The 10,799-nt window shown below is 53.4% G+C and overlaps 1 protein-coding gene across 1 annotated transcript in view; it reads right to left on the bottom strand.

Annotated features, from left to right (window-relative positions):
• Positions 1–9,555: 9,555 nt before the first annotated feature.
• The window catches only part of Ccdc12 (coiled-coil domain containing 12), a 52,310-nt gene continuing 51,066 nt past the window's right edge, over positions 9,556–10,799 (bottom strand). Inside the window, exons 6-7 of the mRNA XM_005074991.4 lie at positions 9,982–10,058; positions 9,556–9,899 (exon numbers count right to left, since the gene is read on the bottom strand). Of these exons, the coding sequence (XP_005075048.1) occupies positions 9,817–9,899; positions 9,982–10,058 (160 nt within the window). The 3' untranslated portion in view covers positions 9,556–9,816. The remainder of the gene's footprint in view (positions 9,900–9,981; positions 10,059–10,799) is intronic.

Raw genomic sequence — 10,799 nt, 5'->3', positions numbered from 1 at the left:
AGCTCAAGTCACCTTGCCTTTCCTGCAGGCCCCACCCCCACTATTTGGCCCAGGCTTCAGCCATTTAACTCAAGGACTGGGCGGCACGGGCATATACGGAGCACTTCTAGGCCAGAGCCCATATGCTGTTCCTGATGGCTAGCAAGACGAGTGACCATCCAAAGGCTTCCAATGGAGCACGGGGGTATGAATGGTGAGGTACAGGCCACGCCCTCAACGGCTCCTGAGCCAGGCTGAACTGGAGCCACTGGACATTCTAGAGGAAGAGCCTAAGATCTAAGGAAAGCTTCAGAGGCCCTGCTTCCATGTGGGGCCAGAGAGAGTTACATGAGGGTCAGAGGAGGCAGGAGAACAGGTCAGAAGACGGTGATAGGACCGGGAAAGACCCTGGCTGGGGAGGGAAGGAGTCCTCAGCAGGACAAAATCTCACTCCCCTTCCTGGGCTATGTGTTACCTCTGAACAGGGTCTTGACTGACCGGTCAGCTCAGCTCAGAGTTACAGGGCTTCCAGACTGCTAAGCCTTCAAGGCCTCTTACACTGTCCACCGAGTCTAGAAGCCATTTGGATACTAAGCCACATAAACTAGCCCCAGACTGCTCTGTCAAAAGGCCACTGGGCCTACTCATCTGAAAACATTCAGGTAGGCCAGGCGCTGGTAGTGCACGCCTTTAATCCCAGCACTCTGGAGGCAGAGACAGGTGGATCTCTGTGACTTTGAGGCCTACTGAGTTAGTTCCAGGGCATACACCAAAACAATACGGAGAAACCCTGTCTTGGAAAAGCAAAAAAACAAAAAACAAAATGAAAACATTCAGGTAGCACCCTGGCCAGGCTGTGTCTTCCTATGTGGTTATCATCCCTTTGGGTCCCCAAGATAGGGCTGTCCTTTAAAGGGATCAGATGCCCTAAGACCCATCTTGCATATTGTTTGCAGATCGGACCAGACCTTCTACATTCGGTTGGACACCCCGTCAGCAAAGCCCAGCTTCCTTCTTAGGATATCTGCACCCAGGACAGGAACAGCCCGCTTTAGGTTGGGTATTACCCCTGGCTGGATGTCTGGGACAGAGCTGACCCCCGCACATCAGCCTAAGACCATCATCCAGGACCAGCTTCCCTGACTCTGGACGGGAGCCTCTGGTCCTAGGCTGGCCTTCACTCAGGCCCCCAAGTCTCACCTGGGCTGTCCAGGTGTTGGCAGAAGTGGCAGCCCTCAGGAGGCCTGGCAGATGGTCAGGGCCCTGTTTGCCGTTAACAGCCACCGGAGCCAGGTGGCTATTCCTCCCTGCGAGGCCCCGCAGTCCAGCCAAGCCACAGGGAACATATAAACAGAACCAGGGCTGGCCAGTGAGTAGACACGGGGGAGGGCATCAAGAGACCCCTGTCCATTGCTTCCACGGTCCATCATCCCAGCACCTCACAGAATCCACTGGACTCTAGACCTGGGCAGCAAGGTGGCCAGGCCCAACTCTCACCTGCCTTGAGCCTGCCAAGAGTCTCTACCCCTCTTTGGGTCCATCTCCTCGGCACCAGCTGGGAGAGCAACTCTGCAGATCCTTAGAAGTTTCAGGGCATAGTGGCACACACCTTGAATCCCAGCACTCGGGAGGCAGAGGCAGGTGGATCTCTGTGAGTTCGAGTCCAGCCTGGCCTACAGAGCAAGTTTCAGGACAGCCAGGGCTTCACAGAGAAACCTTGTCTCGCCGGGCGGTGGTGGCACATGCCTTTAATCCCAGCACTCAGGAGGCAGAGACAAGCAGATCTCTGTGAGTTCGAGACCAGCCTCATCTACAAGAGCTAGTTCCAGGACAGCCTCCAAAGCCACAGAGAAATCCAGTCTCAAAAAACCAAAACAAAACAAAAAAAAAAGGGGGGGATGTGACCATGTCCAGGGGTCTGAGGGAACTCAGCCTTGCTGAGTATCTGGGAAGGGACACAGTCCTGCCCCAGAATCCTGAGAAGTCACTGGCTCTGGGGGAACAGACTTAGGACTAGGGATAGGGCTTCCGGTGCAACTTCAACACAACCAGGTTGGTTTCGGCTTTCTCCTTGTCCTTGATGCCTCTTGGCCAACCACAGAATGATCCTAGCCTGAAGTTGGCGCTACCACAGCAAACTGAAATAGCCCTTGGTTTGGTGGGGCTGGTCCCACTGGCCAAGAATGCCAGAGGAGAAAGGGGCTATGGAGTTCAGCAGGGCCCCGGGCCCTGGCTGACTATGTGTGGGCCCTGGCTGACTATGTGTGCCGTGTTACCCCGGGCCCTGGCTGACTATGTGTATGCTGTGTTACCCTGGCTTCTACCCTTTCTTGGCTTCTTGGAGGTCAGGCCCTGCTCAGCTTTCCCGACCTGAGTGGACTCAGAACCCCATCTCACTCTCAAGTGTGTCCTCAGGGTTAGTTTCAGTCACTTGGACAGGGCTCTCATCTTCCTACGGTGGGCACAGGCAACCCTTCCAGGATGCAAGGGAGAATCATCCATAGCTTCCCACTGCAGTATCACTGCCACGCCGGCAGGGGAGGCTTCTGAAGCTAGGCTGGAGGGATGGGCTGTGGGACTTGAGAAGGTGGGCTCTCCGCCACTCTAGACCCACCCCTCCATCGAAACCTGTGGACCCAATACTTCCTGTAATGGCTGACACCGGAGGCCCTTGCCAGAACACCTCAACTAGTGGTGAAGATTGTCCATCCAAGTCAACCTGACCCAGACTCTACAGCATTTGAGTTAGAGGATAATGTTGGTGAAGACCCCAAAATAGTTCTTGTCCAAAACCATGCTGCTATGCTACGTGCCCCAGGAAGACCACCTATACCATAAGATAGAAGGGTGCATTGTGCATGGAGTTCTATGCACATTTGCAGGTATGTGTGAACTTGTGTGTTTATTTGTATTTGTGTCTGCTTGTGGTTCTATTGGCATGTATCTCCGTCTGTCATTGAATGTGTGCCAGCGTATATTTACATCATGTTTGTATGTGTGTATGTCTTTGTACGTATCTGGGTCTTCTGGGAGACTATGTATCAGTGTCTTTTTGTTTGTATGCATGCCTGTGTACGTGTGATCTTTGTGTGTGTGTTTGTGTGTGTACCCGTGGTCTGCGAATGCCGCCTGTGGGTGGAATTTGGCTCTTAGACATGTTTGGTTTGGCTCTCCCAGTATTTTCAACATCTTGAGCCAACATTTAAAAATCAGGATATTTCACATAAAAATTCAGCTTTCCAGCTTCTCTTAAAAATTCAGAAGCCCTGGCAGAGTTAGACCAGGATTCCCATGAGGCCACTCTTCTCCTGAGCTGTGCAGGGCCAGCCGCCTCCTTCAGCCTCTTCAGCCTTGCTCCTCTGGCCCACCATTACCTTGACAACAGCTGGGTTTGGGACCCAGAGTGTGTGGTCACTACTAGATGCTAGCCTTTTAGGGTGTGTGCATACGATGAACCTACGTAGGAACATGTATGGGGTACTTCTGTGTGAGACCAATGTGGATGCTTGCATGTGCATGAATGCCTGTATATGTACAAGTATGAAGCCTGTGGGGGGGGAACGTATGTTGTGCGTGTACATGGGTGTGTGCGTGGAGGGGGCATATCCATGGCCATGTGGAGTGTGTGGGCCACTGTGGTCTGGCATGCGCTGCACAGGGGCCTCTTCCGGCCTTTGAGGGAGAATCGGATTCCCGGCTTCTGGCTGGGATGGCTTGTGGGATTTATTTCTGTCTCGGTGCCCACTGAAGGCCTGAGTAATGGGAACATTTAAAGAAAACCAGAAATACATACGGAAGACGCAGGCTGGCTAGGAACTCAGCTCTGATACCCTGCCTGGTCCACAGCTGCATGAGTCCAAGGCCAGGTCTGAGTCTAGAAAGGAATAGCCTGGGATCCAGCATGTCCACAAACGCTGTGGACTGCTGAGTTCTGCCAACTTAGAGCCACCTGGTGGGCAAGCTCACCACCCCACAGTTAACAGTAAGCAGGTGCTCAGGGCAAGGTGAGAAGATGCCATGTCAGCCTGTGTGTGGCAAGTACCCTTCCCAGTCAGGGAGTAGGAGGTCCCTATCTCCAGTATGTACTCACACCATACATCAGTCTCTCTCTCTGTCTCTCTGTCTCTCTCTGTCTCTGTCTCTGTCTCTGTCTCTCTCTCTCTGTCTCTCTGTCTCTCTCTGTCTCTCTCTCTCTCTCTGTCTCTCTCTCTCTGTCTCTCTCTCTGTCTCTCTGCCTCTCTCTCTGTCTCTCTCTGTCTCTGTCTCTCTCTCTCTCTCTCTGTCTCTCTGTCTCTCTCTCTGTCTCTCTCTCTCTCTGTCTCTCTCTGTCTCTCTCTCTCTCTGTCTCTCTCTCTCTCTCTCTCTCTGTCTCTCTGTCTCTCTCTCTGTCTCTCTCTCTCTGTCTCTCTGTCTCTCTCTCTGTCTCTCTCTCTCTCTGTCTCTCTCTCTCTGTCTCTCTCTCTCTGTCTCTCTCTCTCTGTCTCTCTCTCTCTCTCACACACACACACACACTCCCTAGCTCAAGGAGGAGCAAGATTTCTCCTTAGGGTTAGGACACTTGAAGACTCCCCAGACTGGCCTGCCTGGTCCCTGGGACCTGTCCTCTCCAGGACATGGTCACCATTGTCCTGGGTTCAGATCACCCTAATCCCATTCTAGATCATCTCTGACACCCAGCTATTTAACAGGGGACACAGGACCATGGGAAAGGGAGGAGCTTCGTGTGGTGTGGTGTCAAGCTATGTTGGTGGCCACGGGGAGAGGAGGCAGTGTTGACCGATGCTTTAGGCAGCCAGTCTGGTGTCTCCTGCTGCCACCCAGTGGCCATGTGAGGAAGTGCGGAATTACAGACTGGCGACAAGACGTCTCATCCTTGCTGTCTTTTCTTGGCTGAGAAGCCTCTTGGGGCTCTGGAGGTTCTGGGAAAAGTGCTCTTTAGCTTTTAAAGTGTGTGTGTGGGGGGGGGGCTCTGGTGTGCCATGAGTGTGTGGCGGTAAGAGGACACACTAGCGGAGGTAGTCAGTTTCCTCTACTGTGTGGGTCACTGATTGAAGCCAGGTTGTCAGGCTTGACGGCACCCCCGCTTCAGCTGCTGAGCACGCCAAGGTTCCACTTTTCGTCGAGACAAGGTTTTACACTAGCTCAGGCTGTCTTAGAAGCCATGTATAGCCCTCCCTGTCTGGCCTTGAACTCAGAAATCTTTCTGCCTTAGCCTCTTCAGTGATGAGATTATTGGCATGAGCCACGGAACGTCTGTTGTTTTTAAATAAATGTTAGTGGCTAGAGAGAAGACTTGTGGTTAAGAGCACTAGCCGTATTTCAGAAGACCCAGCTCAATCTCCAGCAGCACACTGGGGCTCACAACCACCTGTAACCCAGTTTCAGGGGATCTGACACCACTTCTGGCCTTGTCAGGCACCAGGCACATATGTGGTGCACAGACATATGTGTAGGCAAACACCCATATGTTTAAAAGAAGAGCAAACCATCATCTCATGTGTGTGCTGGGGGGGTGTACATGCCATAATACGTGTGTTGAAGTATACATGCCATGGCATGTGTGTTGGGGGTGCACATGCCATGACACGTGTGTTGGGGTGTACATGCCATGGCACCTGTGTTGGGGGTATATGCCATGGCACCTGTGTTGGGGTGTGCATGCCATGGCACCTGTGTTGGGGTGTACATGCCATGGGACCTGTGTTGGGGATGTACATGCCATGGCACATGTGTTGAGGTATACATGCCATGGCACGTATGTTGGGGGTACATGGCATGGCATGTGTTGGGGTGCACATGCCATGGCACCTGTGTTGGGGTGTACATGCCATGGCACGTGTGTTGAGGTGTACATGCCATGGCACATGTGTTGAGGTATACATGCCATGGCACATATGTTGGGGGTACTTGGCATGGCATGTGTGTTGGGGGTGCACATGCCATGGCACCTGTGTTGAGGTATACATGCCATGGCACGTGTGATGGGGTGTGCATGCCATGGCACGTGTGTTGGGGTGTGCATGCCATGGCACATGTGTAGAGGACAAGTTTGTGGAGTCGTTCTTTCACCTTCATGTGCTTTTACCCACTGAGCCGTCTCAGCAGCTCCTGTTATACTTTTAAGTATGTGATACACCATTGTACTTCGATGCCTGTGAATTATGACAGTCGTTTCACTCCTGGTACTTAACATGTCTTCTGCCAGTCTTGCTCAACGTCAGCCTTACTGATCTTTCCGAAAGACGCCCATCTATTTGCTGTTTCCCCGAGCAAGCACGGCTGGCTGCCTTCCTCTCACTCATGGGCAAGGTGCCTGGATTAGACCACTGGGCCGCCCTCGCCTCCTCACATCCTTGTAGCTCGCAGGAGCCTGATACACTAATGACACTGGAGGACAGTGTGGTGGGTGGGACTTGAGGTCGAGTGCAGATGCCACCTGAGAAGGTAAAGCAGGAAGTCACAGAGCAGGGACTCACATCCCTGGCCTGTCTCCTGGTATGCGTGTGTAACAGGTCAGAACACTAAGGGTTGGAGTCAACATACACGACTTTCAGAAGTGGCCTCATGATCTGCTGCCACCTCGTGCAAACCTCCTGACCCCCACATCCGGCCATCAGTGCAGCTGTGAACACGTGTGTGTGCAGCTGTGAACATGTGTGTGTGCAGCTGTGAACATGTGTGTGTGCAGCTGTGAACGTGTGTGTGCAGCTGTGAACGTGTGTATGCAGCTGTGGACACGTGTGTGCGGCTGTGAACACGTGTGTGCAGCTATGGACACGTGTGTGCAACTGCGAACACATGTGTGCAGCTATGAACATGTGTGTGCAGCTGTGAACACGTGTGTGCAGCTGTGAACACGTGTGTGCAGCTATGGACATGTGTGTGTGCAGCTGTGAACGTGTGTGTGCAGCTATGGACACGTGTGTGTGCAGCTCTCCACCGCCCCCGCGTCACTCCAGTCTTCCACTGCTCCTCGCCAATCCGGTGCTCTCCAGAGCTCCGCTAGTCCCTTTCTTCCTATCTGGGGCTAGGCTTTTCTCTTGAGACACCATCTCCCTGTAGCTCAGGCTGGCCTCAACTTCCCGCCTCAATCTAAGAGACCTGGGATTGCAGGTGTGTAATACCATCCTGAGCTCATCTTCAAGACTTCTAGTCAGTCCTTACATCTGATTCTTGAGTTATGGGGGATGGGACCCTTATTTCTCTAATAATAAAACAGACTCATTTTTGGGCTGCTGTTCTCGGCTTCTTTGGCTATAAATCTCCCTTCGCTTATAACCAACCACCTGTAACTCCGGTTCCAGGGGATGTGATACCCTCTTCTGGTTTCCATGGGCACCAGGCTAGATGCGACACACCAGACATACATGCAGGCAGAACACATAAAGATTAATGGATCCCAGTCTACCCACTGTTGGGTTATTGGCTACTCTTTTTATTTTTTTAATTTTAGTTTTTTGAGACAGGGTTTCTCTGTGTAGCCTTGTAGACCAGGCTGGCCTTAAACTCACAGAGATCCGCCTGCCTCTGCCTCCTGAGTGCTGGGATTAAAGGCGTGCGCCACCACCTCCCGGCCGGATTACTGGCTACTCTTTTCAGAACTAGACTTTAAATTATTAAAATGAGGACTGGGCATGGTGACACATGCCTTTAGTCCCAGCACTTGGAAGACAGAGGCCAGCCTGGTCTATAAAGCAAGTACCAGGACGGCCAAGGCTACACAGAGAAATCCTGTCTCAATAAGCCAAACATTTTTAAATGAGATCTGTGTGTGCTTGAATGCACACGCATGTGTCCTCCCCACGCCCCGGCTGCATGCCCTTGTGAGCTCAGATGCCAGAGGATGATGAGCAGGAGAACCAAATCCACAATGACTCTAGTCACCAGGGTTAGTGGCAAGTGCCCCTCCATCCTCCCTTGTGTAAGAGGCTCTCGTGCAGTCCAGGTAGGCCTTTGTCACCACACCTGTTTCACGTGGTGACACCGAGGGAATGCAGGACTTTGTGCACACTAAGCAAATCCTGTTAACAACTGAAGCACACACCCCCAGACAACTTTTTTCCTAAGTTGGGGCCCAGCCATTTTTTAAAAAGATTCACTTATTACGTTCTGTCTGCATGTACGCCTACAGGCCAGAAGAGGGCACCAAATCTCACTACAGATGTATGTGAGCCACCCCGCTTTTGCTGGGAATTGAACTCAGGACCTCTGGAAGAGCAGCCAGTGCTCTTAACCACAGAGCCATCTCTCCAGCCCCCAGACCGTCTTTTCACTCCTGCCCCAGACTCCCAAGTGCTGGGATTACAAGGATGTCCCAACATGCCTGTCAAAGTACTAGCATTTCATTTTTGTGATTCGAGTCCAAATGTTAGCAACATGGTAGTTTTTGTTTTTCTCTTTCCTTTTTGGGCAGTTTTTGGTCAAGTCCCCAAAAGTCACAGACTGAGACATACCACTTTTGTTAGCCTTCTGAGCAGGAGTCTAGCCCTGGGCTGGAGCCGCAGGAGTTCCCAGTCACCATGAGTCTGACTCCACCGCCCAGACCAGCCTCCTGGACCACTGAGACCTGAGACGGCATGGAGGACCCTCAACCTTCAACCGTACCTCTGCCCTGCCTGGCCAAGCTGGTCTGTCTTCAGAGGGCGCCAGAACCGCAGCTTGTCTGACACTCACCGGGGAGCTCAGCCCTCCCTCTGAGCCACACAGACCTAACAGTTGTCTCTTAAGCATCCCTTCCTCCCCTGCATCTCCCCTCCCTTGCCTCTCACCCCTCCCCCCCCCAGTCCTAACCGTCTTTCCTCTCCTTTCTGAGACAGGGTTCTGTAGCTCAGGATGACCTCAAACTCATTATGTAGATAAGGATGACCTTGAACCCCTGACCCTCCTGCCTCCTTCCTGAAGCTGGGCTGCTGTGTGTCAGAAACCCAACATGGAGGGATGGGCACACTAAATGAGTCAGGGCTGGGAGGAAGCCCTAAAATGAACTGGAGGGGATGCTCGGATGCTGCACCTAAAGTCAGTGCTAACACCGCCAGCCTGTCATCTGGAGAGTCAGCGGAGGCTCACAGCTCAGCCAGGATGTCAGGGGCCAGTGCTCAGACTCCTGTCAGGGTTAGTGCTCAGACTCCTGTCAGGGCCAGTGCTCAGACTCCTGTCGGGGCCAGTGCTCAGACTCCTGTCAGGGCCACAGCTCTGACTGAAGAGGAAAGATGCACTGCTGCTGGCCGGGCAGAATCGGGGGAAAGTGTGGCGGCCTCAAACTTGCAGCAGTTCTGTGTGGAAACCTGTCAGAGCCTGCCCTCCTCCCTCACCCTGGGAGGGTCCAGAGGACCTGCATGGGGTCTCTCCAGTGTTCCTATAGACTACTGCAAGGCTCAGGGCTGTGGCCTAAGGGTTCTGAGATGACCACTGCTGACTGACTAGAAACTTGGAGCCAGAGGCCAGCCTTGGCCCCTGCCCACCCCTCCCGCCTCAACAACGCTGGCCCAATGCAGGGGTAATAAGCACACTGAGCATAACCTCTGCATTCTAAGAGTCCAAACCCACAACACCCAGCAGACAGGAAATGATGACAGCTCTACTACATGGGAGTTTATTTGTCTCTAATTCCAGAACCTTAAAAAAATAGCTCAATATACACACATATGTACAAACCTCCGCTGACCCACGCAGGGTGGTGGGCGCCATGGAGATGAGCTGGCCTCCCCCATAGGCTGAGACTGACTGGGCTGGCTTCGGTCCTGAGGTCCGGAAGTGCTGGCTAGCCTAAACCCACCCTTGCCTAAGACCACCTTCCCGCAGGACAAGCGTGCTGGGCAGATGGACGTGGAGAACAGCTCAGTCAGAATCACAGGCCTCTTGTGCGGTGGTGGCGTCCACTGCAGAGGCCAGGCTGTCTTCCTGGCCTTTTAGCCGTTCACCTGAGCGGGGAGCACAGTGTTAAAATGCCCTGTGCCTAGGCCACCACCTCCAGGGCAGGCCCCATGGCCAGATGGCGCTTACGGATCAGCTCTGCGATGGCTCTCTGGGTCCGCTTTTCTAGCTTCTCCAGCTTCTTGGCCACATCTCTCTTGAGATCCCTGGGCAGGAAGGGGGTAGGGAAGCTAAGGGGTTGCCTGGTGTGGCCCTGGGCTCTTCCTGCAGCATTCAGCGCTGACGCCCCAGTCCCCAGGGGCTGCTCTGGGGACACTGCCTTCTCTGCTCTTCTGGGCTCCAAGGTCCACTGAGCTAACGAAGCTAAGACGATGCGTGCTACAAACCCAGCCCTGCATTTTCTCCCGCGTCGGCATCAGGGAGGGACTCGCCTTGGCCGGCTGTCAGCCCCGTTCATCTGCTGCCCCGGCCGCCCCCACCCCACTCCTGGGGCTTCCAGATGAATTCAGCCTGAGTTCTCAGCTCTGTGGTTCCTACAACACACACCCCATGCCTGTCTCACTGAATTAAAGCCCTGCAGTAGGTGCTGTACCCACATGGATCTGCAGGCAAGTAAAACAGCCTTGACCTCTGGCCCACGGCACAGAGACACGTGCTACAGCCTGCAGCACCCTGCCCGCCCCACCCACTGCCCCACCCACTTTCTCAGCTCAGTCAGAGGGCCTTGCTGCTGTGGAATATCCCTTCACACCTTGTAAAGATGTGTCACTGAGACTGGCTTAATAAAGAGCTGAGTGGTCAATAGCTAGACAGGAAGAGGGTAGGCGGGACTCCTGGGGACAGAGATGGGGGGAGAGGGAAAAGTTACGAGTCACGTGACAGCATGTAGATGAATAGAAATGGGTTAATCTAAGTTATAGGAGCTAGTCAGAAACAAGCCTAAGCCA

This window comes from Mesocricetus auratus, unplaced genomic scaffold, assembly GCF_017639785.1.
Source record: "Mesocricetus auratus isolate SY011 unplaced genomic scaffold, BCM_Maur_2.0 Super-Scaffold_100691, whole genome shotgun sequence".
Lineage (NCBI taxonomy): Eukaryota > Metazoa > Chordata > Mammalia > Rodentia > Cricetidae > Mesocricetus > Mesocricetus auratus.
The sequence above is the reverse complement of the archived record's forward strand: the minus strand, read 5'-3'. Positions and strand labels throughout refer to the sequence as shown.